Raw genomic sequence first — 23,910 nt, forward strand, 5'->3', positions numbered from 1 at the left:
GATATTTGTACTGGAGCGAGTAGGGCCAAAATCACTTGAGAATGTTAAATTAGATTATATGATAAATATAAGTAATGGACAGTGAGATACGGAGACTTGTGAAATCCACTATGTTCATTTGAATTGTTTTAAATGCATTTTAATTGTAATTATGCATGGGGGTTTGTGCAAATTATCTGTAGAAACATTTCGATTTCTTCAATAATCAAAATTTTATTGGTATGTTTTAAATCCGTTTTATTAAAATTGTTATTAAAAGCAAATTAAACAAATGTAATCACTGTAGCCTGTTGCGCTCCTGTATTCAAAACTTAAGCATCTTATTTCCATGCATTCAGGCTGATTTAAAGCTTTCATCCCATAAACATGAATATATTTATTTATTTATTTATTTAATATTTTTTGCGCCGAATTATTTAACACAGTAGTTCTAACGAGACAACCTGATGGAAGAAAAGTAGATGCAAAGATGGAAAAGGATGGACGAAAGGAAACAGATGATTTATTCGTCAGCGTTTCGATTTTCAGCCCTGCGTTTTCTGTTCTGTCCTTTTCAGCGCCGATGTCAGTTGTTATTGCTTCTCATTGATCCCCGTGCAAAGTGAGAAGTGAACTAAAATTAATGTCGATTCCAGTGGCCGGATCAATGGCCAGAGTTATTTTAATCTGGATTTGTAGCATTAAAAAAGCAAGCGCAATCAAACGTTTTCATTCTTGTTAACAATTAGGAGGAGAGGAGAGCATCCTTTCCCAACAGACAGCGAGGACGGAGACAGCCAGAAGTTGTGCGGCTGTAACTTACAACGATATGTGACTGAGAAAGTCTTTCTAGTCTGGATTCAAAAGAAAAATCCATCCGAAACCGCGCACTGAAAGTAAATGAAGCACGCATTTCTCAAACGCACCGGCTTGATTGGCCTTTTGTCTATTCTGTGTTATCGACAAGCGTGCTGTTTCCCAACGAATTAAACTAGCATTAACCCCGTTAACTCGTACCCACCCGCCCTCGTGCATGTTTATGTTTTCACGTGCTAATAAACACTTCACAGAAAGCTCATTTGTCATGCAGATGGTGGCATGGTATGGTAATTAAAATAATCTACAAATAATACCACAGTTTGAGCACTGGGAAAGGTCGTGGTCCTTAAAGGATTCTTTTGAATTTGTCGAGAAATATTGAAGATGTGCGTGCGTGACAAGCGTTTGGACGCTTGTATAAAGATGAAAATAATCAGGTGTAGTCCTTGGATTGCCTAACTTCACCATGTCCCCTTCCATTATGTTTTGAAGCGTGCAGACACGCCTATTCATGTACCTTTTTATTTAGTGCCGAGGCGGAACATTTGAAATTTTATGGTGAGTGAGATACTTTGTTTGTTAGGTAAAGCGCCCCAACCGCAGCAAAGCCTTTGAATAAAATCTACTGCTGCTCGAAGCTTTTTGAACACTGCTTATCGCGTTCGTCCTCTTTTACTATAACTATATATAGTTTCTTTCTTATTGAGAGTTATGTTATTGTTCTGTTGTTATGTATTTTTCCTTGTTATGTTCAATTGCTTATAATGCTTATAGTTTTGCTCGTTGCTGGTGTTTTTATCATGTCTTTTTAACTTTAATTAATTAATAAATTATTCAAATAAATTGATAACTACTATATCAACGCTACTGTGATTAGAATAAATTCCCGCGCGTTTGTTTTACCTCAGTCATTTGCAATGACTTTCAACGGGGCGTTGGCTGCGCGTTTACTCTCGTTTTTTTAAGTCCAAAAACATTATAGAATTTAATTTTTTACAATTTAGGGGACCTTAAGATTTTTATATATGTAGTAAAATATCTGAACAAAAAGTCCTGCGTGAATAAATCTAAAACTCATGTCAAACAAACAGAACTGCATTTTAAAACACGGAGAGCTGAGCTGCCTGAAGATTCATTGGCTGTGCTAGTTTTTGTAGTTTGTTCTTTTTTGATTTACCTACCTGTCCATTATTTAGATGTGAGTTTTAGAGCTGTAGAATAAGTTAATTTTACACCCTCTCTCACAAGGCATTACCAGTGCATTTCCCTGGGATCAATAAGAGTCCTATATCTCTCTGCTTGTCTGAATGTTGCTCGGTGTCTTCCCACTGAACATTAGTCTAGGAGTGAGACACAGCTCTTTCCACCAGTTTAGAAATATGCTTTTTACGTTAGTTATTGTGTACAGTGAGCAAATGCACAAATTTGTGGAAGGAGAAGCATGAAATTCATTCTGTTTTCTCACTCGGCTGTGGAACTGAACTTGGAGTAAGAGACCAACCGTGCTAGTTAAATTAATCTTGTGTTTTATAAGACAGGCCAGCCAACAAGTTCAGACGGTTTAGTGGCAGACTGCTTTCGCATTGTGCTTCGTTATCTATTATTGACGAGCTCCTGGTTGGCAAACAGTGTGCTCAAACCAGGCAAAATCAAAACAGTGTAAAGTCTCTCTTGCTCTGTCTCGGTACACGGTGGCAGTGGACAGCAGCTGTAAGGGCGGCGAGGAGGTGGGTGGGTGGATGTGTTGGTGTCTCCGTGGCTTCTTTGCAGTCCAGTCCTGGCTCTGAGCACAGAGGATCCAGACACCTTGCAAATAATCTGGGCTTAGTGAGGAATTAGTTGGCTCAGGTGGGTGGGATGAGACAAACAGTCCATCAGCCCCTGAAATGAATAGGGCAGGCAGGACAGGAAACTTTGAAAATCATTTTGTTCACAATGAATCAATGTTCCCCGGTGCCCGCCGCAAAGCTTTATTTGAAAAGCAAATCCTCACTTACTCTGACAGCTCATGCCGAGTGGCACGTTTTGTACGCCGAGAGTAAATCGTGCAAATTTCGTCTGGGGGAGCAAAAAAAAAAAGTTGCGAAAGTTTAGAGGCAGGCCTTATGCAGGCGATAAGATCCAATAAAGCAGTGATTGATTACCACTATTTATTGCTGGGTTTTATTGTGTGTCATACACTGTGGGGAATTTATTTGTTGATAGTGAACTGGAGTGTTGAGGCACAGCTTGTACTATCATTATTGATTTAGTTAGCTGTATGTCCAAGTGTCATTATCCCTCACTGCGTTCTCAGTCTGTCATTAAATCTCACTTTCACGTCTTCAGGATGCGGGCGTTCATTTTTTTATGTCTCATACCGCAGCTGCTGCACGTTATTGAATTGTTCCGTGGAAGATTTCATATCACGAGGGCTTTGATTCTAATTCAGCAGGATATATTATCTGCGTGGTCCTAAGTCGCAGGCCAGCCGACGGTGAATGACTGTATTTTCAATAATATCGACTGTCCTCTGGTCCAAAAGCACTTCCTCGCGGAATACTAAGCGAGCTGAGCGAATGCGGCCTGGGCGATCCGCGTGGCACCTTTTCCCCCTTCTCGCCACAAATATTTAACGCCGCCTCCCTGATTGACAAGCCGAGGGGAGACTGGAGTGCCGTGTTTGTGTCAGTGACGGCAGCCATTTCGAGTGGATGCTTAAGAAGACTGTTGTGGATAAACATAAGTTTACCCTTCAGGGTGATTAAAAAACGTAACGAGCGCTGGAGTGCTGCTGAGACCCTTCAGACAAAGGCGTTTGGGAAGTTTTCAAGAGCAAAGTAGTTAAAATGTGCTTTGTGTCATTTCCTGCGACGTCGTTTGAGGGCTCTCCATTTTAGCAGCTGCACGCATAACAGCCTTCACACCACATCATATTTTCTGACACCGCTGGAAGCTTTTCAGTGAAAGTTAAAAAAGCGTGAGAAATCGCTGGCATGGCTTAATTTGGAGCAGCAATTAGCATGAAATCCTTTCGTCGGCCGCATTCTTGTAACTGTTGCCATTTTTGTCTTCTCACATGGTGTCTAGCTCAGACAGTTGGGAGATTTGTGTGGGTTCGAATATGTGTGTGTTTTTTCTGAGGGTATTGAATGACAGTGTCTGCCCTGTCCTGTAATAAAATGTAAGAGTGGCACTTTCACGGTTGTCAACAATCTCTAAATATACTGACAGACAGGCAGAGGAGCAGGAGCTGCGGTTTGAGTGACACCCTCCGCCGAAACTTTTGCATTTTCTTTCAGCAGTCAAATTTGACAGTCGTTTGTTTTCGATGAAATTGGATTCATTTGCACTGCTCCCGAGAGCTGCGCCAAGAATGTGTGTCACTGACAACTTCTTATTTGTCTTTGTTGTACCCTTTCTGTTTCCTTACATCACTAACTTTCTGAGAGAGACACGTAGCTCATCACGGCAAGTGACACTGCAATATCATAACAATGTAATTTGAAGGAAATGCGATGCTAGATTTATGCTGGATCACTGTAACAATTCAGTGACAGATTTATTTATTTTTTCCCCTGGATAATCAATCTCAGTTTTTAACTTGTGACAAATAGCTTAATGAAATTTAAAAGGTATTTGTGCGTTTATTTATTTTTGCTTTTTTAATTTAGTAATTTATGTCAACACCAGCTTTTGTAGTTTATCATTCAGGTCTGTTTTTTAAAAATTCTAATAATGCAATACAGAGATGAATTACTGTGTTGAGCACTTTGCAATGAATTTTATTTTGCCTCATTTAAGATGGTTTCTTAAATCTTAGGCTTTGCTCACAAAGACTGATAGATGGAGGGAAAGAAGCGTGACAAGAGTTGTGGTGGACGTTGCGGTCCCGTACCCCCCTTTCGACCTCTCTCTCTCTCTCTCTCTCTCTCTCGCCGTCTCTGTTTCTCTCACACACACTCTTTGGCGTGTCAGTGTGTGTCAGGCTGACTCACTGCTCTCTTTGGTTGCTCTGGGACACTGGGCTCTCAGTTTGTGCATGCTTTTGTGCGTGTGTGTAGCTGGGGCACCAGGCAGACCGGCCGCAGCCACAGAAATGATTAGCACATCTGTACAACACTCAGCCTAGTTATGCCCCCTCTTTCTCTCTCTCTGGTGCACCATTGGGGGGGATATCCTATGTCCTTTTATTGGATTGTCAGTTTCACACTGCCTGACTGCGCTGATGGTAATGATAATAAAATTGAAATATCCAGGTACTTATCACTGTATTACCTTGCTATCAACACCCACCCGCACTCATTTTTTAGAGGTTATCCGAGGGGAGAGATTCGATACAGAGACGAGGCCCTGATGAGTGTGAGAGTGAAAAAAAAAAAAAGAGGGGGCTTTCGATATTGGTACATTTTCAAGGTGCTATTTTCCCAGCTAGGCCGAGTGAGAAGACGGAACGTAATGCGATTCTTGGGCTTCTCGCCAGCATCAAGCGGTGTAGTGTAACCCATTTTCTACAGACAGGAAACGGCACACATTCCCCTGCCATGTATGTGATAATGTAAAGCTCTTTTTACTGGGCCGCAGAGTGTGTGTGTGCAGATCGAGTTTTAAAATTGATTCGAATGAGTGTTCTGGACAGCTGATATCTGTAAAAATGCCCTGATAAATTCCCCAGGAGTTTCTTTGATGCAGTCTGATATTCTGTGTGGCATTTGAAATGGCCTCGCCGTGACACAAGTCTAAAGGCCCATCTATTTGAATTACTCTGAATAAGAGGACCTGTTCTCCAGATGCACAGATTAGATTCAGTTTTCCATACACGCACGTGACGTCTCACAACATTTCACATTTTGGGGTCGATAGGACTTTTAAAAATCTTTTAAAAAAAGTCTCATCAAGGCTGCAATTATTTGATAAAAATACAGTAAAATTGTAACTATTTTGAAATATTATTCCAATTTTTTTCAGCTGTTTTAACATTTAATTTATTCCTGTGATGTCAAAGCTGAATTTTTATCAGCCATTACTCATGTCACGTGTTACTTAAGGAATGATTTTAATATGCTGATTTGCTTCTCTACAAACATTTCTTGTTGAAAATATTTAATATTACTTAATATTTCGGTGGAAACTATGATATATTTTTTCCAGGATTTTTTGATGAATAGAAAGTTAAAAAGAACAGCATTTATATTAACATTATAAATGACTTTGATGTCAGTTTTAATTAGATTAATGCATACTTGCTGAATAAAATAATTAATTTGTATACTTTTGAACAGTAGTGTATTTCACTTTAATGTTCTCAGAGAAGTAATCAAAGTCAAAAAGTAATCTTTTTTTTAACCCTATTGACCCTTTTTAATCATAGTGAAAGAATTTTATGTTAAACGGAGTAATTTTGATTTGTATTTAAGTGAGCAGTTTGAGCAGTACAATAATTTCCAAATTTCATGTTAAATGTCCATTTAACTTGTAATAGATCACTTTCGGTTTGCCCTCCAGGGATAGGCGATGACGGACAGACGCACACGTGCACAAATGGACACAGATTCGCTAAAATGCTTCTCATTAAACCCACTCACACTTTTACCAATCAGTGAATGTTATCCTCCAGGGCTTCTTCTCGGGCTGTTTGGCTGCAGCAGGGGTCAAGGGGTGAAGTGCGGCTAATTTATTCATTCAGTCAAATTTCCTGTGCAGATGGCAGGCTGATATGATATCAGTATGAGAATCCCATCGGAGGCAGAGGACCAGGGTGTTCACACGAGCAGGGCCGCGCTCTTATCTGATCAGCGCACGCCTCTTATCTGCCTCAGACGCCGTTCTGCTCCGCAGACAGGGAGATGGAGTAAGAGGCTTATATGTGATCTGAACCTCAGATCTGCGGCGGGAAACTTTCTATTTCGTAAAAGTAGGCGAGAGTTTCAGAGTGTTTTTTTAAGTGGTTTAACTCCTCCTCTGTTCAACTTTCTTCAGGTGGAGGACCGTCGAGGATGAACCGCCAGTGAGAGCGACCCCCGATTCTGCCAGAGAGTCGACAGCGCAAAAGTTTGCACCATTCTGCCCATACCGTTTACCCCGTCTCTCTTCTCTCCACCCCTCCCCCACACCCCTCTGCTCTCGCCCCTAACCCCCCCTCCGCCCAACCCCAGCCCAGTCTCCAAAATGGACTTGCACCGGGCGGCTTTCAAAATGGAGAGCTCCTCCTACCTGCCCAACCCGTTAGCATCCCCAGCGCTAATGGTGCTAGCATCAACGGCGGAGGCCAGCCGCGATGCCTCCATCCCCTGCCAACAGCCACGTCCATTCGGCGTGCCGGTTTCTGTGGAGAAGGACGTTCACCTTCCGTTCAACAACGGTTCCTACACGTTCGCCTCCATGTACCACAGGCAGGGCGCCGTACCACCAGGCTTCCCCAACAGGGACTTCCCTCCTTCCCTCCTACACCTCCATCATCAGTTTGCCCCACCAAATCTGGACTGTTCCCCAATAAGCATGCTAAACCACAGTGGCGTTGGGGCCTTCCGGCCTTTCGCTTCTCCTCCGGAGGACCGTGATGGAGCGGGAGGTGGATACCAGTCCGCCTTCACCCCAGCCAAGCGGCTAAAGGGCTGCCTGGAGGCCGAGGCCTCCCCACACCTGCGCTACTCGGACGCAGAAGGGAAAGAGTACGACTTCGGCGGTGCTCAGATCCCCTCCAGCTCGCCTAGCGCTCTCAAAGCCGTGGAAGATGCAGGGAAGAAGATCTTCGCAGTGTCAGGCCTGCTGTCGGACCGAGAAACCTCGTCCAGTCCAGAGGATCGCATTGAGCGCTGTGAGTACACTCTTCTTTTAAATGAAGTGCACTATTAATGTCTGTTAACTGTGTTACATATGTACAAATAAGTCTAGCACTACTTTTAGAACCCAAAACTTTTTTTTGGCCATGTAGAAATAAGGTCTGCTGACAGACATTTGTTTTGTTGAACATATTACATGTCTCTTTTTACACAAGCTAGCTACTCTCCAATGGATTTTAAACATCTAGTAGGTTAGACTTGTTAATTAAACTAAATTCAATGTAGAGTGATTTTTTGAAAAAACAAAAACAAAGAACTGATTTAAAAAAAGATTGGAATTAAAAATGAAAGAATAAAGATAACCAATAAAAGGAATCCAGAGAGCAATGAACACACACATAAATATATGTGTGCGTGTAACAGTGCTTAACTTATAAATTTCTTGCCGTGATATGTTATCCCTATAATGTAGAAAGTGTGTCCCGCTTCACAAGTCAAACTGCTGGGGAGTGTTTAGAGAGTGTGCCCTACTGGTCTTACAGAGCAGATAAATTCCACAGATAAAACTCATAAATGAAATGGAGGTTTCTCTTGGGTGAGAGCGGGTGTGAATGAGTGTGTATGTGTGTGTTTTGGAGGTGAGGAAATGTGAAATGTGTGCACAGATTCATAAGACCTCTGCAGAGCGGAAGCCCAGTGGTATTACTGTAGTAATCTAACCTGACCACTCTTACTCAAATACATTACAAGTCCCAGTGAAAACATAAGTACACACACACACACACACACACACAAAGTTCTACAAACTCTTACTAGCGAAAAGAAGTAATTCTTTTGAGAAGAAGACACTTTGATAACACTTCATGATAAGGTTCATTAGTTAACATTAGTTAACTACATTAGTACAGCATTTAATCAGTTAATTTTAGCATTTACTAATGCATTATTAAAATCACAAGTTGTGTTTGTTAGCATTAGTTAATACACTGAATTAACATGAACAAACAATGAACGACTGTATTTTTATTATCTAACATTAACAAGAATGATTAAATACGGTAATAAGTGTACTGTTCATTGTTCGTTCATGTTAGTTAATACATTAATGGTAACAAATGACACCTTATTGTATTACTGACACTTTCAATGTTATGAGACCACACTATTTAAATATACACATAATGTAGACTTGTATTATTTTTAAAATGATCTAACAATAAATACTCTTAAAAAAACGTTAATATATGAACTAACAAATATGAATGTTTTTGTTAGTAAATTCAGAGAATGTAAATGCAGTTGCAAGTCTTGCTATTTTTGTACTTGTTCTAAGGTTTTTATTTATTATTTATTTATAATAGCTAACTAAAAATAACAATTCTACTACAGCATTTATTAGTCTCAATGTGACAACAACTTATACATTTTTAAGATCAAAAGTTAAATTTAACATTGGTTAATGCACTATTAACTAACATGAATCAACAGTTGTGTTTTTAGCATTAACACAGATTAATAAATGCTGTAAAATGCTATATTGCTCATTGTTAGTTCAAGTTAGCTAATCTATTAACTTATGGGGGATCTTTTTTCCTGTTTATTTTATCTGGCTTTCTTGTCTATTTATTGGTTTGTGCCTCTCCCTGCCGATATTTCTTTTAAAATCTCTCTCTCTCTCAGAAGCTTATATGTGAGCCTGGACCATAAAACCAGTCATAAGGGTCATTTTTTTGAAATTGAGATTTATACATCATCTGAAATCTTGAGTATAAGGTTTCCATTGATGTTGTTCGGATAGGACAATATTTGGCAGAAATACAACTATTTGAAAATCTGGAATCTGAGGGTGGAAAAGATCAAAACGCTAAGAAAATCGTCTTTAAAGCTGTCCAAATGAAGTTCTTAGTAATGCATAAGTTTTTATATGTTTACGGTAGGAAATGTACAAAATATCTTCATGGAACATGATCTTTACTTAATATCCTACTGATTTTTGACATAAAAGAAAAATTTATAATTTCGACCCATACAATGTATTTTTGGCTATTGCTACAAATACACCATACTACTTAAGACCGGTTTTGTGGTCCAGGGTCACATATAGCGTTTGTCCTCAATTATTTTGTGTGCACTCTCAGTTAAATCCTAAAATTTAGATTATTGCAATTTTTAAATTCTTTCCCACCCGTTCACTCTTTTTGGGAGAGCTACAGTGCAACAGTGAGGCCCAGCAGCGGGGTAAAGAGCGGGAGAGGGATACAGAAAGAGAGGGAGAGATGGAAGCACCCTTGATCGAACAGATGAGAGACAAGGGCGGCGAGCTGAGACTGATCCGATAAAAACAGCAGCACGCAGGCTGGGAGGAGCGTGAATGACACCCAACAAGAAACGAGAGAGGAAGGCAGGAGTGTGAGGGAGGAAGAGAGACAGACTAGAGGAAACTGTGTCCAGTATCTCTTCTAGAATTTCTCCTCTGAGGGGGTCTTGTTTGAGAGCGCTCTTTAAGACATCCAGCGTAGCGCTTTTGAACCGGCAGCAGCACAGGAAGCAGCGATACAGTGCCGGCCCGTTCGGCTGGAGGGATTATAACACCTTCACCCTCGGCTCAGATTAAGCGCAGATAGTGGCTCTCGAGGGCCAATCCAGGTATAATCCAAGTCCCTCAATGGACTGTAATCTGACATTCATACTATCAGATAAGAGCAACGGCTTCTCTTGCTGAAATGAGAGGGGATTAGGGTTGGCGGAAGGGATAGGAAAGCCTCAGCCTTCTTCTCTCTGAGGAGAAAGAAAAAAAAAACAGAGAGAGAGTTTTAAAATACAATGATTTGGAGAGTGGGAGACAGTTTTGCCTTCTCACTCTCTGCCTCGCTCCTTCTCCTCCTCTCTTTTGAAGCTGAATCTAATTAGATTAAACCTTAGGCCCACCAAGGGCTCTAATGCAATTGAATTTCCAGCAGTGTTGTAGAAGAGACTTAAATTGGGTTCCCCTTGACTGGCTACCGTGCTACTGGCTGTCACTTCAGGAGCCCTGTCCTCTCTCTGGGCATTAAGCCCCAAATCTGCACTGTACTGCAGCCGGTGCGATTCTCAGCCTCTACGCTAGTGAGCAGGCAACCTCGGCAAGATACAGTCCTATCATGACACAATTCCTGCAGATAGTCTCACTCCTCTCAAGATTTACAACATGTCACATCTAGAGCTTCCTCAGCATGACTATTTTATTATTTTTGAATGGAAAGGAGAACATTGTGTGGATAGACTGCGTCCCTTACTAAAACACATTTTTAACCATATTTTTCACCAAAATTATATTTGAAAGTATAGCATTGCAATAATTATTTTACGTATAATATTGGCAGTGCCTCTATATATGTGACCTTTGACCACAAAACCAGTCATAAATAGGACAGGTATATTTGTAGCAATAACCAAAAATACATTGTATGGGTCAAAATGATCAATTTTTTTTATGCCAAAAATCATTATGGTATTAAGTAAAGATCATGTTCCATGAAAATATTTTGTAAATTCCCAACCATAAATATATCAAAACTTAACATTTGATTAGTAATATGCATTGCTAAAAACTTCATTCGGACAACTTAGAGGTATTTTTCTCAGTATTTTGATTTTTTTGCACCCTCAGATTCCAGATTTTCAAATAGTTGTATCTCAGCCAAATATTTTCCTATCCTAACAATGGAAAGCTTATTTTTTCAGCTTTTGGATGATGTATAAATCTCAGTTTCAAACAATTGACCCTTATGACTGGTTTTGTGGTCCTGGGTCACATCAAATCTGGTTATCTTGTTTTGTGCATATATAGAATATTTACTATTATTTTGTTCATTTTAAATATATATTTTTTAAAAATCTGAACAACAAAAATTACATTTTCATTTATATTTATTTATTTAATACATTTATTGTTTGAAATTGCTATATTGTATTTGCATGATTGTTTTACTATTCCCAAACCACCTATATTTATGCACAAAAATATTTCCATGTGACTTTGTGTTGTGTGTATACATAGAATATGATATTTTGGTTAATTTTCTTATATTTTATTTTGCTCATATTTTATAATTATGTCAAATATGAAAAAGTTATAATAGTCCAGTAATATTAATGCAATAATTATTATGAATATAGAGTAGTTATTTTGGCAGAATTTATGGAATTTTTTCTTGAGCATTTGATGTGTGTGTGTTCATTTCCCAGTGTGAATGTGTTACATCTGGAGCTTGTTTGTTTGCCTTCTTCCTGCACACATTAGCACGGCAGAGCCGAGCAGTGAACCTGACCTGGGACAGCTATCCCAGCTTCACATCCAGAGGGAAAATGTGTGTGTGTGACAAACAGAGGGACTGATATAGTGTAACCTGTTTCCAAACTCAATGTGAGCCACAGAAAAAATAAGACATGAGACGTAGTCTTAGAAGGAGAGAAGGCAAGGAATGAGGAAGAGCGAGATGAAAGAAAGATAAAAAATAATAAAAGGCAGGGGATGAGCAATCAGCAGCGCCGTGAGCTGAAACGCAGACTGCAGCTGCCTTCCTGAGCAGCTGAAATAAAAGGGAAAAAATCCTTAAGACAACAGAGCGCAGCCACACGGGCTTCCTTCCTGACGTGACCAGCCCGTGAGCCGTGTGGGCCTGTCTCCATAAATCCCCGCTGATTTACGGGGAACCGGGTGGCTGGCAGCTCCGTGCTTAACCCCCACCACCCCAGCAGCGAGCCGGGCTTATAGACGGGCCACCGGCCGCCCGGCCGTTCTTCCACACGCTCGTTGTGAACTTCAAAAGATTTCAGCTCGGGTCGATATATAGCACAGATTATAGCACACATCAACACATGTTAAAAAAGATTCTCCCGTGTCCTCCCCGAACACGTCAGAGCGTCAGTCACGAGGATATATTGTTACAGTGGCAAGCAAACCTGGCGGGGACTCGTCCTCTAATTTACACGGCTACTGAGCAGTAGCGCCGAGATGCATTGTGTTAGCAAGCATAGTTATTTTTGCATTGCGTCTCCCTGTCGCTCTCTGGCTTTGTAGTTGCCAGTCAGCCACTGGGTTTGAGCCTTTAATTATTTGCCGGTGCTCTTTCTCTGTCTCTTTTTCATTCTCCTGCTCTCTCTTTCTGCTCACTCCCTACTCTGTCTGCGTGATTGATTCTTGTTTTCATGTTTTTCGATTGGGCCGCACAGATCTGTCAGAGTGTATAGTTATTCCGCCGTCTTTTCCCTTTCAAAAGCTCTGAAGAGCAGTGTGCACTGACAGCTGTTAAAACACACAGTTGTTGTTTTTTTTTTACCTTGTTTTTTTGTCAGAGCAGATGTCAGTGGCATGTTTGTGTGTGTTTTTCTTTCGGATGTATTGAAAACTTTGGGAAACAGTTGCAGCAGAAGTGGCAAATGCACCAGGATACATCATAATAATGGAAAGCGAACAATAAAAAATGGTTGGAGTTGGAGAGAAACGTTTTTAGGCTGCTTTTTTCCTCAAGCCGACACTATTGTCTCCCTGACGCTCGTCTCCGGCAGGTGAAGAGTTAAGGAGATCAACATTGTCATCCCAGCAAAAATCCCCCTCCTTCTGTCTCTCCCTCCCTCCTTCCCTCGTCTGTCCTCCTGCTCTGGTTCCTGCTCCCTCCCTCTCTCTGTCACGGTCTAGTGGCGAGGTTAAGTTAAGTAAGAGTGTTCTAATAATTAGGCTGCAGAGCGGCCGCTCGTCTGTGCTTACCCAGATGTTAAAAGGCTTGTCCTCTCATGTTGCCTCCCTGTCGGTGCCCCCTCCACCCTTCATCCATCCCTCCCTTCCAGCTTCTCCCTCCCTTTTTCTCAATCCTCACTCTCTTTTGCTCTTGCCACCACCTTGGAGATCTATCTATCTATCTATCTATCTATCTATTGTCTCTCTATATTCTCTCTATAGTCTCTGTCTTTCAGTCTATCATCTATCTATCTATCTATCTATCTATCTATCTATCTATCTATCTATCTATCTATCTATCTATCTATCTATCTATCTATGGTTCTGTTGTTCTATCTAGCCATCTATCCATCTGTCCATCTATCTATCTATCTATCTATGGTTCTGTTGTTCTGTCTGTCTATCTATCTATCTATCTATCTATCTATCTATCTATGGTTCTGTTGTTCTGTCTATCTATCTATCTATCTATCTATTGTTCTGTTGTTCTATCTATCTATCTGTCTGTCTGTCTGTCTGTCTATCATTCTATCTATCGTTCTATCTATCGTTCTAGCGTTCTGTTTGTCTGTCTGTCTGTCTATCGTTCTATCTATCTATCTATCTATCTATCTATCTATCTATCTATCTATCTATCTATCTATCTATCGTTCTGTTGTTCTATCTATCTATCTATCTATCTATCTATCTATCTATCTATCTATCTATCTATCTATCTATCTATCTATCTATCTGTCTGTCTGTCTGTCTGTCTGTCTGTCTGTCTATCTGTTGTTCTATCTATCGTTCTAGCATTCTATCTATCTATCTATCTATATATCTATCTATCTATCTATCTATCTGTCTATCTATCTATCTATCTATCTATCTGTCTGTCTGTCTGTCGTTCTATCTGTCTATCTATCTATCTGTCTGTCTGTCTGTCTGTCTGTCTGTCTGTTGTTCTATCTAGTGTTCTAGTGTTCTATCTATCTATCTATCTATCTATCTATCTATCTATCTGTCTGTCTGTCTGTCGTTCTATCTATCTATCTATCTATCTATCTATCTGTCTATTGTTCTATCGTTCTACCGTTCTATCTATCTATCTATCGTTCTATCGTTCTATCTATCGTTCTATTGTTCTGTTGTTCTACCATTCTATCGATCTATCTATCTATCTATCTATCTATCTATCTGTTTATCTATCTATCGTTCTGTCTCTCAGTCTATCTATATATCTATCTATCTATCTATCTATCTATATATCTATCTATCTATCTGTTTATCTGTCGTTCTATCGTTCTGTCTCTCTGTATCTTCATGATTGCTTAACAGAGCAATAAAACTTGGCGTTTTTATAGCAAACATTTGTTTGCAACCAACTTTAGGGGATTTGGGTTTCATCTTTATTTGAAACTCTGCCTCTCAGAAGCATTTGAGAGTGATGAGAATTACTTTATTGAGATCAGAGGAGCAAAGTGTGTGATCCGTCTTGCTCTCTCTTCTGGTTACTCTTGGCAAAAGACAGCAGGTGTCAGTGCAGCAGGCCATGGCTGCACCGCTCTGTGCGGTGTGAGGGAGTGCCGGGCCGAGCCATTGTTGCGGCATGATGCAGATCAAGGATTAGCGCTTCCTGCCTGAGCTTTGTTGGCAGGCCCACTTGAATTGGACACAGGCTGGTGTGTGCGGACCGCTGGAGCCACTGTTAGGGAAATGAACAGGGGAAATGAGATGAGAGCGTGCATCCTCTGCAGACAAACAGCTGGGATCAGAGCGAATGAGTGAATTGACATAGAACATGATGGTCTTACACCGCAGCACAATCCTCATGAATATACAGTAGCTGACAAACACACTTGTTTGGTATGAAATTGCATATTACTTGGATTTGTTTGTGGTTTAAAAGCCTATGCTTTTTGACCTAAATGATTTCCATTCATAGATTCAAGCTCTTGGCAGATGTGCACACGCAGCTGTATGGGGGTTCTGTCAAGCACACACATGCACCCAGGATTTAGGTCAGGCTCGTTCCCATGGCCTGGATGTGGGCCTTGTGGTGATGTCACACTTTGCTATAAAAGCAAGCCGAAAGCGGTCCGCTGAGTCTTGTAGAACCGCACAGCTGGCATTAGTATCCGTTCTGCTCATGCACCCGGGGTCAGGGAGCCGGTCATGGTACCACAGTGGGCCGTCCGTCAACCCTGAGTTTAGTTCCGGGCCACCGGCAACCAGGAACAGCCCTTAGATCAGGCTCAAACTCCCCTCCTCCCCATCCTGGACTAATGCAGATGTGCTGAAAAGCCTCGTCCCCCTGAGTCCCTTAAAGAGGTAGGGGATGAAACTTCACTCTCGCTAACAGGTTCACCACCCAGAGCACAGCAGACCCACCCCAGCCCGTTCACAGCCACCACCTCTTTATCCTTCTCCCTCTCTTCCTTCACCCCTCCTCACTGTTTCCCCCAGTAATCTAATCTTCTCTTCGTGTGCGGGTGCAGTCTTCTGTGACAGACTTGTTTCCAAAAAGCCGGCTTGGCTAAAGGACACACATATTATATATATTTATTGCATCCCTTAAATGTGAATTATTGAACACGAGTGATTACCAAGCGGGATGCGTTGGGGGGCTTTCCGGGAGTTTCAGACGACTGTCGCGGATTAAAACAACAGCATCCGGAGCGACATCTTGCATGAGAAATGTCTTTAATGTAAGCTCGGCTTTCTTCCCAACATTAGCATCAGCTCGATGCGTGCCGTAAGCCCTTACACCTGTAGCAGTTTGTAGCTTGTTTTCGGGTGCTAACAAAGCTTCCAGCTTTGCTTTATTGCTTCTGTGAGGGCTGCGTGTGTGATCATTGCTCATTACCGGTCGGTGAGACCTGAGGCGGAAAGGCGGCTCAGGAGAATCTGCATGGAGACACGCACGCTCCTCCAGAATGCCAATAGCCCGCACACATTAGAAAGTGTTGCCATTTTGTACCTTCTTCCCGTCACTCTCTGTCCAGGCGCTCGTAGGGGCCTGATTAATTATTTAGCAGCATGTATCATCTATTTACCTTAGTAATCCATCTGTCAGCACGCCTATTGATCCAATCCTGCATTCTAATTGTGCATCCTCTCGCAGCAGCTAGCTCATATTTAAATTCAATGCCTGTCACTGCGCCTGACTGTCTGTGCACCGTGTGACTCTCGACTATCGTGTCTGTCGCTGCGGTTGCGTTTCAGAAGCCGTGTTAAGCTACAGCTGTGCTGGAGAAAGTGAGAGTGTATCTTTCGCCCCCTCTCAGGTGTGACCGCATTGTTGTTTTTGAAGTGACACGCGGAAGGGGGTTTTTATTTGGAAAGACGTGGTCGGGAGCGAAAGAGATGTAGGAGGGTGAGAAGAAATCTTGAAACAAATATATGTCTTTTGTTTCGATTGTCATTGTCACATGGTCCTTTTGGTCCCCCATAGTTTCAGTCCTATTTCCTCTTATTTTCTTTGGTGTATGTAACCTAGAACAGCTGCTACCTCGCTGCACAGTCTCTATCTATCTATCTATCTATCTATCTATCTATCTATCTATCTATCTACCTGTCCATCTGTCTGTCTGTCTGAAATGTAACTAAATGTACTCCTTTAAACTCATCAAGGCACCATTTTTATTTGTTCTACCAACCACCAAATTGCGTGAACAGGATTGCGGGATGTAATAGACACTGAAGTTGCCTTAGTGTCTTCGCGCCTCTGTATAACTGCCTGCAAAGGTTGCATTTTTCATCTTTCGGACAGCCTTTGTCTTACCTGTTCTCTCCCTTTCTAATGCTTTCACTTTCATCCCTCTTTCTGTTTCTCTGTGGGTGGTTGTGTGGTGGCAGCAGGGGCTTGTTTGTTGTGGTGACAGGGAGTCGGCCCACTGATAAGAGCACCGTGGCAGCTGGTTGCCGTGGCGGTGTGCGGTTAGTGAAAGGGCCAGAGTGCGGGGCGGTCAGGAAGCTGAAACGCTCCTGCAGTTGTCAGGCTGGTCTGTCTGGCCAAGCCCATGAAGCTGGGCTTTTACATGCCAATAAAGAGGGCCGTTTTGGGGGTGGGCTGGTAGCCAGGCAGCCTGGGAGAAAACAGTTAAAATAGGCACTTAAGAACTCCCTCCCCCCTCTCCTATCACGATGGGTTACGTCGCCGTTCTCAGTTGTGTTCTAACAAGGCTTTTGACATAATTGAATACAGTAGCCCTGAGTAGATAAGCGTTTCGTGTGCCAGCCACTGTGCGTCGTCTGAGAATTCTGCAGGAACTGTATGCGTGTGTTTTATTAATTTGTGTGTGTACTAATTCTGTGTGTGTGTCCACACGCTCACTGCCAGCTGGACGTGTGTGAGCTTATATCCTTCCTTTGATGGCCCACTCCTCTTCAGGGCTAATCAGAACAGATGCGCGAGCGCCCAGCATGAGTGATCGTGCAAATGCAGCAATCAGTAAACACTCGCTGAGTTAATGACACCAATCAATGGCCTTTTAAAACAGCTATTTGATAATTGCAATCATCAATGCCTCCTGTAGTATACATTACAAATGGGCCTCTCCTCTTCTACTCCCTCCCTCTCTCTCCGTCTCTCTTTTTCCTCTTCCTTTCATTTTGTGAACATGGATGCATTGTCATATTATCCAGTCACCCGGCGTGGTGCTGTAATTGAACCATATGCATCTCAGGCTATCATTGAACCAGAGTTGCTAGCATTTAGCACCCTTATAACTTAGTTTATTGAATTGAAAACACCCAAATGTAAAAACGTTGTGAGTTTTATATACAAAAAATTAATTTAATTTAATTTCTCAACCCGCATGTCGTTTGAGACCACTTAAGACTAAGTCCAAATGGCTTTAAAAAAAGCAAGTAAATTAGTATTCAAAATATGAAGCTTTAATCATGCTCAATTGAAAGTGTGAATAATTTTTAATAAATAAAATAAAATATTTTAAAAATAATGCAGTGAATTTTCATTCAATGTGACCCTGGACCACAAAAGCAGTCTTAAGTAGCACTGTTATATTTGTAGGAATAGCCAAAAGTACATTGTATGAGTCAAAATTATCGATTTTTCTTTTATGCCAAAAATTATTAGGATATTAAGTAAAGATCATGTTCCATGAAGATATTTAGTAAATTTCCTATTGTAAATATATGAAAACTTAATTTTTGATTAGTAATATGCATCGCTAAGAACTTCATTTGGACAACTTTAAAGGCGATTTTCTCAGTATTTTGATTTTTTTTTTTTTTTTTTTTGCACCCTCAGATTCCAGATTTTCAAATAGTTGTGCCCCGGCCAAATAGTGTCCTATACTAACAAACCATACATCAATGAACAGCTTATTCATTCAGCTTTTGTATAAAAATTGACCCTTATGACTGGTTTTGTGGTCCAGAAACATATATTGAAGCTTAATTTTTGTTAAGAATTGAAAAGAAGATTCAATAATTTCTGTTATTTGACCAGGTTAGAGGAACACGTTAAAAGAGAAAATAATAGGTTATCATTGAAGTCTGAAACAAAAAGAAAGTCTCATCAGAGGCTGAGGGTTAAAAAATAAGATTTAGCAATCAAGAAGTCTGAGGCAAGCCTCAATTTCATCTTATTTGCCGGCAGGGATATTGATTCATTCGCTTTTCATTACTATTCTTTGTTCCTTTTTGTGTCCACTCAGTGTGAGCGATACAGTATCGGACAGAGAAGACACAGCGGTTACGAGTGATCTCATGCGCCGAGCGCTCTTCCTGTCTGTGTTTTCTGCGAGTCGAGAGCGAGTTTATTTTTGTGACACATCAAAGAACACAGACGCTCTTTGACCGCGTCTCCTCCCGGGGGGTCAAAAATCTTCTTAAGCAGAGACCCCCTCCACTTCACCCCTATCAAAGCCCATAACTGCCCCCCCCCCTTCGGTCGGCCATTTTCAGCCCGGTGGCTGTGCGCCTGCAGGCCCGAGACCCCGACAATTTCAGCACTGCAGAGCCGAAAATTGTCGCCATTGAAAATAGCACCTAAAAGTGGCTAATCTGAACTCCCTCTTTATCGAGCCCCCCCTTCCTGTGTGTATATGTGTGCTTTTGTGAGTTAAGCTGCGATTCACACCTGCTGCTGTGTAATCCTGTAGTCATGTTGGCCCCTGGCTCCCGTGCTTGCGCAGCTCTGCGGGTGCCATTTGGATACGGGATGTCTAATACCACATCCCCACGGCAGAATGCACGGCATCCGCCTCTGGGGAAACGGGGGTGGGGGGGGGGGGCACAGTCGAGCCTACGAATGGGGTCTGGAGGAGGAGGGGGGGTGGGCTTAGAGAGCAAAAGAGAGCAAATCTGTCACTTTTCCCAAAGCAGTCACCCTTGTGACCTCCATTCAAAGATATATTGATTTTCCAGTGCTCTGTCTAACAAGCGGCAGGCTGAGTGGGGTTTAGTGATAGTGGTCGTATGGCTCGGACACAGCGTGATGCTCTCTTCTAGAAGTTAAACACGTCTCCTTTCTGTCCTTCTTGCGGCGACATCAAACGAGTGCAAATAATCAAAAGGCCCCAGCTTTTCTCCTACTCCCCCTTTGCAGATCGCTCCATATGAGACCATTTTTCTCCACACATATGACAGCATGTTTGCTCCTCGTGTGGGGCCTTTTGCTTTAACTTTGCTCCTTTTTTGGCCCTGCGTGTGTGTCCAGTTTGCTTTGTGGGGCTTAGGAGGGCTCATGCAGACCTTCCATGCTTGACTCCTTTAACTTTTTGTTTACTGGTCTCCTATGATACACACAGAGTCTGGCAAGATGCAAAGATCTGTGGAGCAGAGAGGAGGGAAACAAAGCGAGCATGTACAAACAAACAGTGTCGGGGGAGACGGGCCTACGCATCTCAGAGCGAGTCTATCCTTCGGTACATCAGCCTAAGCCTTGAGAGAGAGAAAGAGAGACGCAGATGGCTGCGTTCACACTGCAATAGAATACCGATGTCACTCCAGTTTAAGAGTCCTAAATATGTTTTTATTCACATGCAGTTTGTTTAAAAAAAGAAGCAACACTGTCTTTCTCTGAATATGGCACATTTAAGACGTTTGATTTACATTTTTATTAAATGAGGTGTTAGTTGTTTCACTGATGTTGTATAAGAACAGAAAAGGACTAACAAGACCATATGTGACCCTGGACCACAAACCAGTCATAAGGGTCAATCTTTAAAAATTGAGATTTATAAATCATCTGAATGCTAAATAAGTTTTTGATTGATGTATGGTTTGTTAAGATAGGACAATATTTGAAATCTGGAATCTGAGGGTGCAAAAAAATCTAAATATTGAGAAAATCACCTTTAAAGTTGTCCAAATTACGTTCTTAGCAATACATATTACTACTCAAAAATTGAGTTTTGATATATTTACAGTGGGAAATTTGTAAAATATCTTCATGGAACATGATCTTTACTTAATATCCAAAGATTTTTGGCATAAAAGAAAAATTTATATTTTTGACCCATACAATGTATTTTTGACTATTGCTACAAATGTACCCGTGCTACTTAAGACTGGTTTTGTTGTCCAGGGTCACATATTAGCTACTTCTGAAAGTCGCAGTTTAAGTAGGTCAATCTGTGAATCACATCTGCTTATAAATGACCATGTGAACATAGCCAAAGAGAAAAAGGCAGAGCGAAAGAGAGCGAACGGTTTACTTGCAGCACCAGAGAAGAGAGGCTTGTTTTTGAGACAAGACTGTTTGTTCAGTCAGGCTTCAACAAACCTGCCACCAATGGCTTGCCGAGCTGGGTTGAACACAGAGGAATGTTTCACTTCGTTTTCTCAGATGTGTTTGTATTTCACGGAATGATGCACAAAGAAATACAAGATTTGTTTTTTGCCTCGCCAGAAAGCCAGTTATATTTTTCTTCTTGTTTTTTTTTTCTCCCTTGGTAGATTTTCAGGCAATCTGTTCCAAACTGTTACGACTCCAACTGAATTCTCATAATGACAGCGCGAGGCTGTTTGCATCAGTGGCGGATGTAGACGGTGGCATATACCGTGTGAATAGCAGAAGGGCCTGTAAAGTGGAGGTTTTAAAACTGCCTGTCTTTGCGGCAATGTCACAGTAACAACTGGAGGGATGTTATGAGCCCGCTCCAGTGGCAGGTGTCTGGGGAGAAACGGCCTCACGCAGAAACCTGGTGTTATAGCTGTGGTAACAGGGCAATTGGCGGGGTCGGGGCAGACGCCCTGGTGGGCCGGGACGTCTGCGTTCCTGAGGCAGATTGCATGGTGGGAAATGTTTTGGTAGGGGGTTCTGGGTTTGCTGTGCGCTGTAATGGCAGGGCGTGGAGCACAGGGAGAGGTTTACCTGTGGCTGTGAGAGCAGCACTGACATGACCCTCACCCCCAAGCCTCATGCTGCCGAAAAGTGCTGAAAGGGGTAACAAAAAAAGTAAAAATGATGAAAAAGAAAAATGGTTAATAAAACTGTTAGCCCTATAACAGTCTTTTTTGAGGTTTCAACTGCATTGCAGTAAGAGTAAAAATAAATGTCAGGTTGGTGTCGTGGCTTGGTTTTTTAGGGTGCTCATGTGAATAATGTGAGTTTGAATGTGGCTTGCAACAATTGCCAAACTTCCACCATCATTTCTTGTTCTTTTTTTACCGTCCATACAGTCTAGAAACATTGCAAAAAATTAACTATACACACACACACACACACAATACACACATAATAGTATAATATATATAACCTGTAATAGATATTAGATATTAAAATTCTTTTTTATGTATATGTAGAATTTTATTCTAAACTTATATTTATAACAAGATCAAGTTCTGTATTTTATAATATATTAAGTAATATATTAAATATATTACTTTTTCATGTACATATTTTTTTTTTATTTATATTATATATATAAGATATATTAAATTATATATTTTTTATTGAAATATGATATTTATTATTAAGATGTACACAGTATTTTAATACATAATATATTTAAATATAATATATATTTTATATATATATATATATATATAACATATAATAGATATTATATATTACAATTCTATTAATTCTATTATATGTAGAATTTTATTCTAACATTTATTTATAACAAGATGTGTGTTCAGTATTTTAATATGTAATGTATTAGATAATATATATATATATATATATATATGAAATAAAAATATTAATATATAGTAATATGTACTAGAAATTCAGTAACATTACCAAAAGATTTTAAAAAAACAGTTTCACACTTATACCTATAATTGTTTCTTTCTATTTTATATTTGTCATTTTTATAGACTGTATTGAAAGTATAAAACAGATATTTTACATATTTATTATTAATATTATTTATAACTGTATATAAGAATATAATTTAGTGTGTGTACATTTTAAGCTTTGAGTGAGTGTGTGTGTTGGTGTGTCCACCCTCAAGGGTCTTTTCTAGCCCTTCTACCTGTTGTAGCACGCTCTGCTGCTGTGCTAATAATATTCTGTCGATACAGCGACGTGATGAGCCGGCTGTCTGGTTTGGGCTGTTCTACATCCATCATCCCCGCTTCCAGCCTCCACCCGTCAATATCGGGGCCCAATGCTAATGGTGGCATTTAACCAGCGGACCTGACAAATTAACCACCGCCCGTCTACAAGGGTTAAATATTCATCATCCCAGCTTTAACCAGTCCTAGCCCCCCTAACAGTGCACCTACAGAGCGGTCACACGAGCACAGTGCTCTCAGCACTACATCACTCACATGTGCCCCGAACAAGGCCCAGAGCACCAGGAGGGAACTGAGGTTAAACATACTGTCTTCTTATGGCCAGAACTGTGAAAAATGGTGACAGTCCTCTTATTTATTTTATTTTTTTTTAAGCCAGCTACATTCTTACCAGCCAAGGGACAGGCGAGACGTGTGTGTGCATATGCTCACACGTGGACACCGCACATCCTTCGTGATCTCGTTCTTATGTTGGGGGTTTGTTAGAATCAAAGCATCCCATCACCCTATACCTCTCCGGCCGGGTTCGCACAACAGCTTGCGGTGTGTATGTCCATCTGTCTGTCTGTGTGAGTGTATATTTGTGCAAAGCATGAAAGAGACCCTGGTTTCTACTGTCCACCCCTCCCCTCCACTGATCCTTATGTCTCCCCCCCTTTCTCTGTCTCTCTTATTCAGCCTGTCCATCAGTGGCCTCATAAATAATTCATTGCACTCTCCCTGATGTCTTGTCACCTTCCCTTCTCATTCGCCACCTTGGCTCCCTCCTCTCACTTCCCCTGTGCTGTCCTCAGTGTAGCGGAACACCCCGGGAGCCAGCGAGGCCCGGACCACACACACCCTCTCTCTCTCTCTTTTCTCATCCCTGGCTCCTCCCTCTTCCCCTGTCCCAGTCAATGGTCATTCAATCAGAAATGGCTTCCTTTAGTGGGCTCCATTTGTGGGTAGCATTTGTAGCCCGGCAATTAATAGCATGTCCTTTTAAACTGTCCTCTTCCTTTAAGATTCATGCACTCTGTGCTAAAGCCTTGACTCAACACTGAGAAATAATATTAGAGCCCTGTGTTTATACAATATATGTGACCCTGGACCACAAAACCAGTCTTAAGTATCCAAATATACAAATATATATTGTATGGGTCAAAATGATACATT

At 41.2% G+C, this 23,910-nt stretch overlaps 1 protein-coding gene across 8 annotated transcripts in view; it reads left to right on the top strand.

Annotated features, from left to right (window-relative positions):
• The window catches only part of rnf220a (ring finger protein 220a), a 133,100-nt gene that overhangs the window by 2,618 nt on the left and 106,572 nt on the right, over positions 1-23,910 (top strand). For all 8 annotated transcript variants that reach the window (XM_051135020.1, XM_051135048.1, XM_051135064.1 and 5 more), the window contains exon 2: positions 6,757-7,594. In XM_051135020.1, coding sequence (XP_050990977.1) covers positions 6,946-7,594 — 649 coding nt within the window. In that variant the 5' untranslated portion in view covers positions 6,757-6,945. The remainder of the gene's footprint in view (positions 1-6,756; positions 7,595-23,910) is intronic.

The sequence above is a fragment of the Labeo rohita genome, chromosome 2 (genome assembly GCF_022985175.1).
Source record: "Labeo rohita strain BAU-BD-2019 chromosome 2, IGBB_LRoh.1.0, whole genome shotgun sequence".
Taxonomy (NCBI): Eukaryota; Metazoa; Chordata; class Actinopteri; order Cypriniformes; family Cyprinidae; genus Labeo; species Labeo rohita.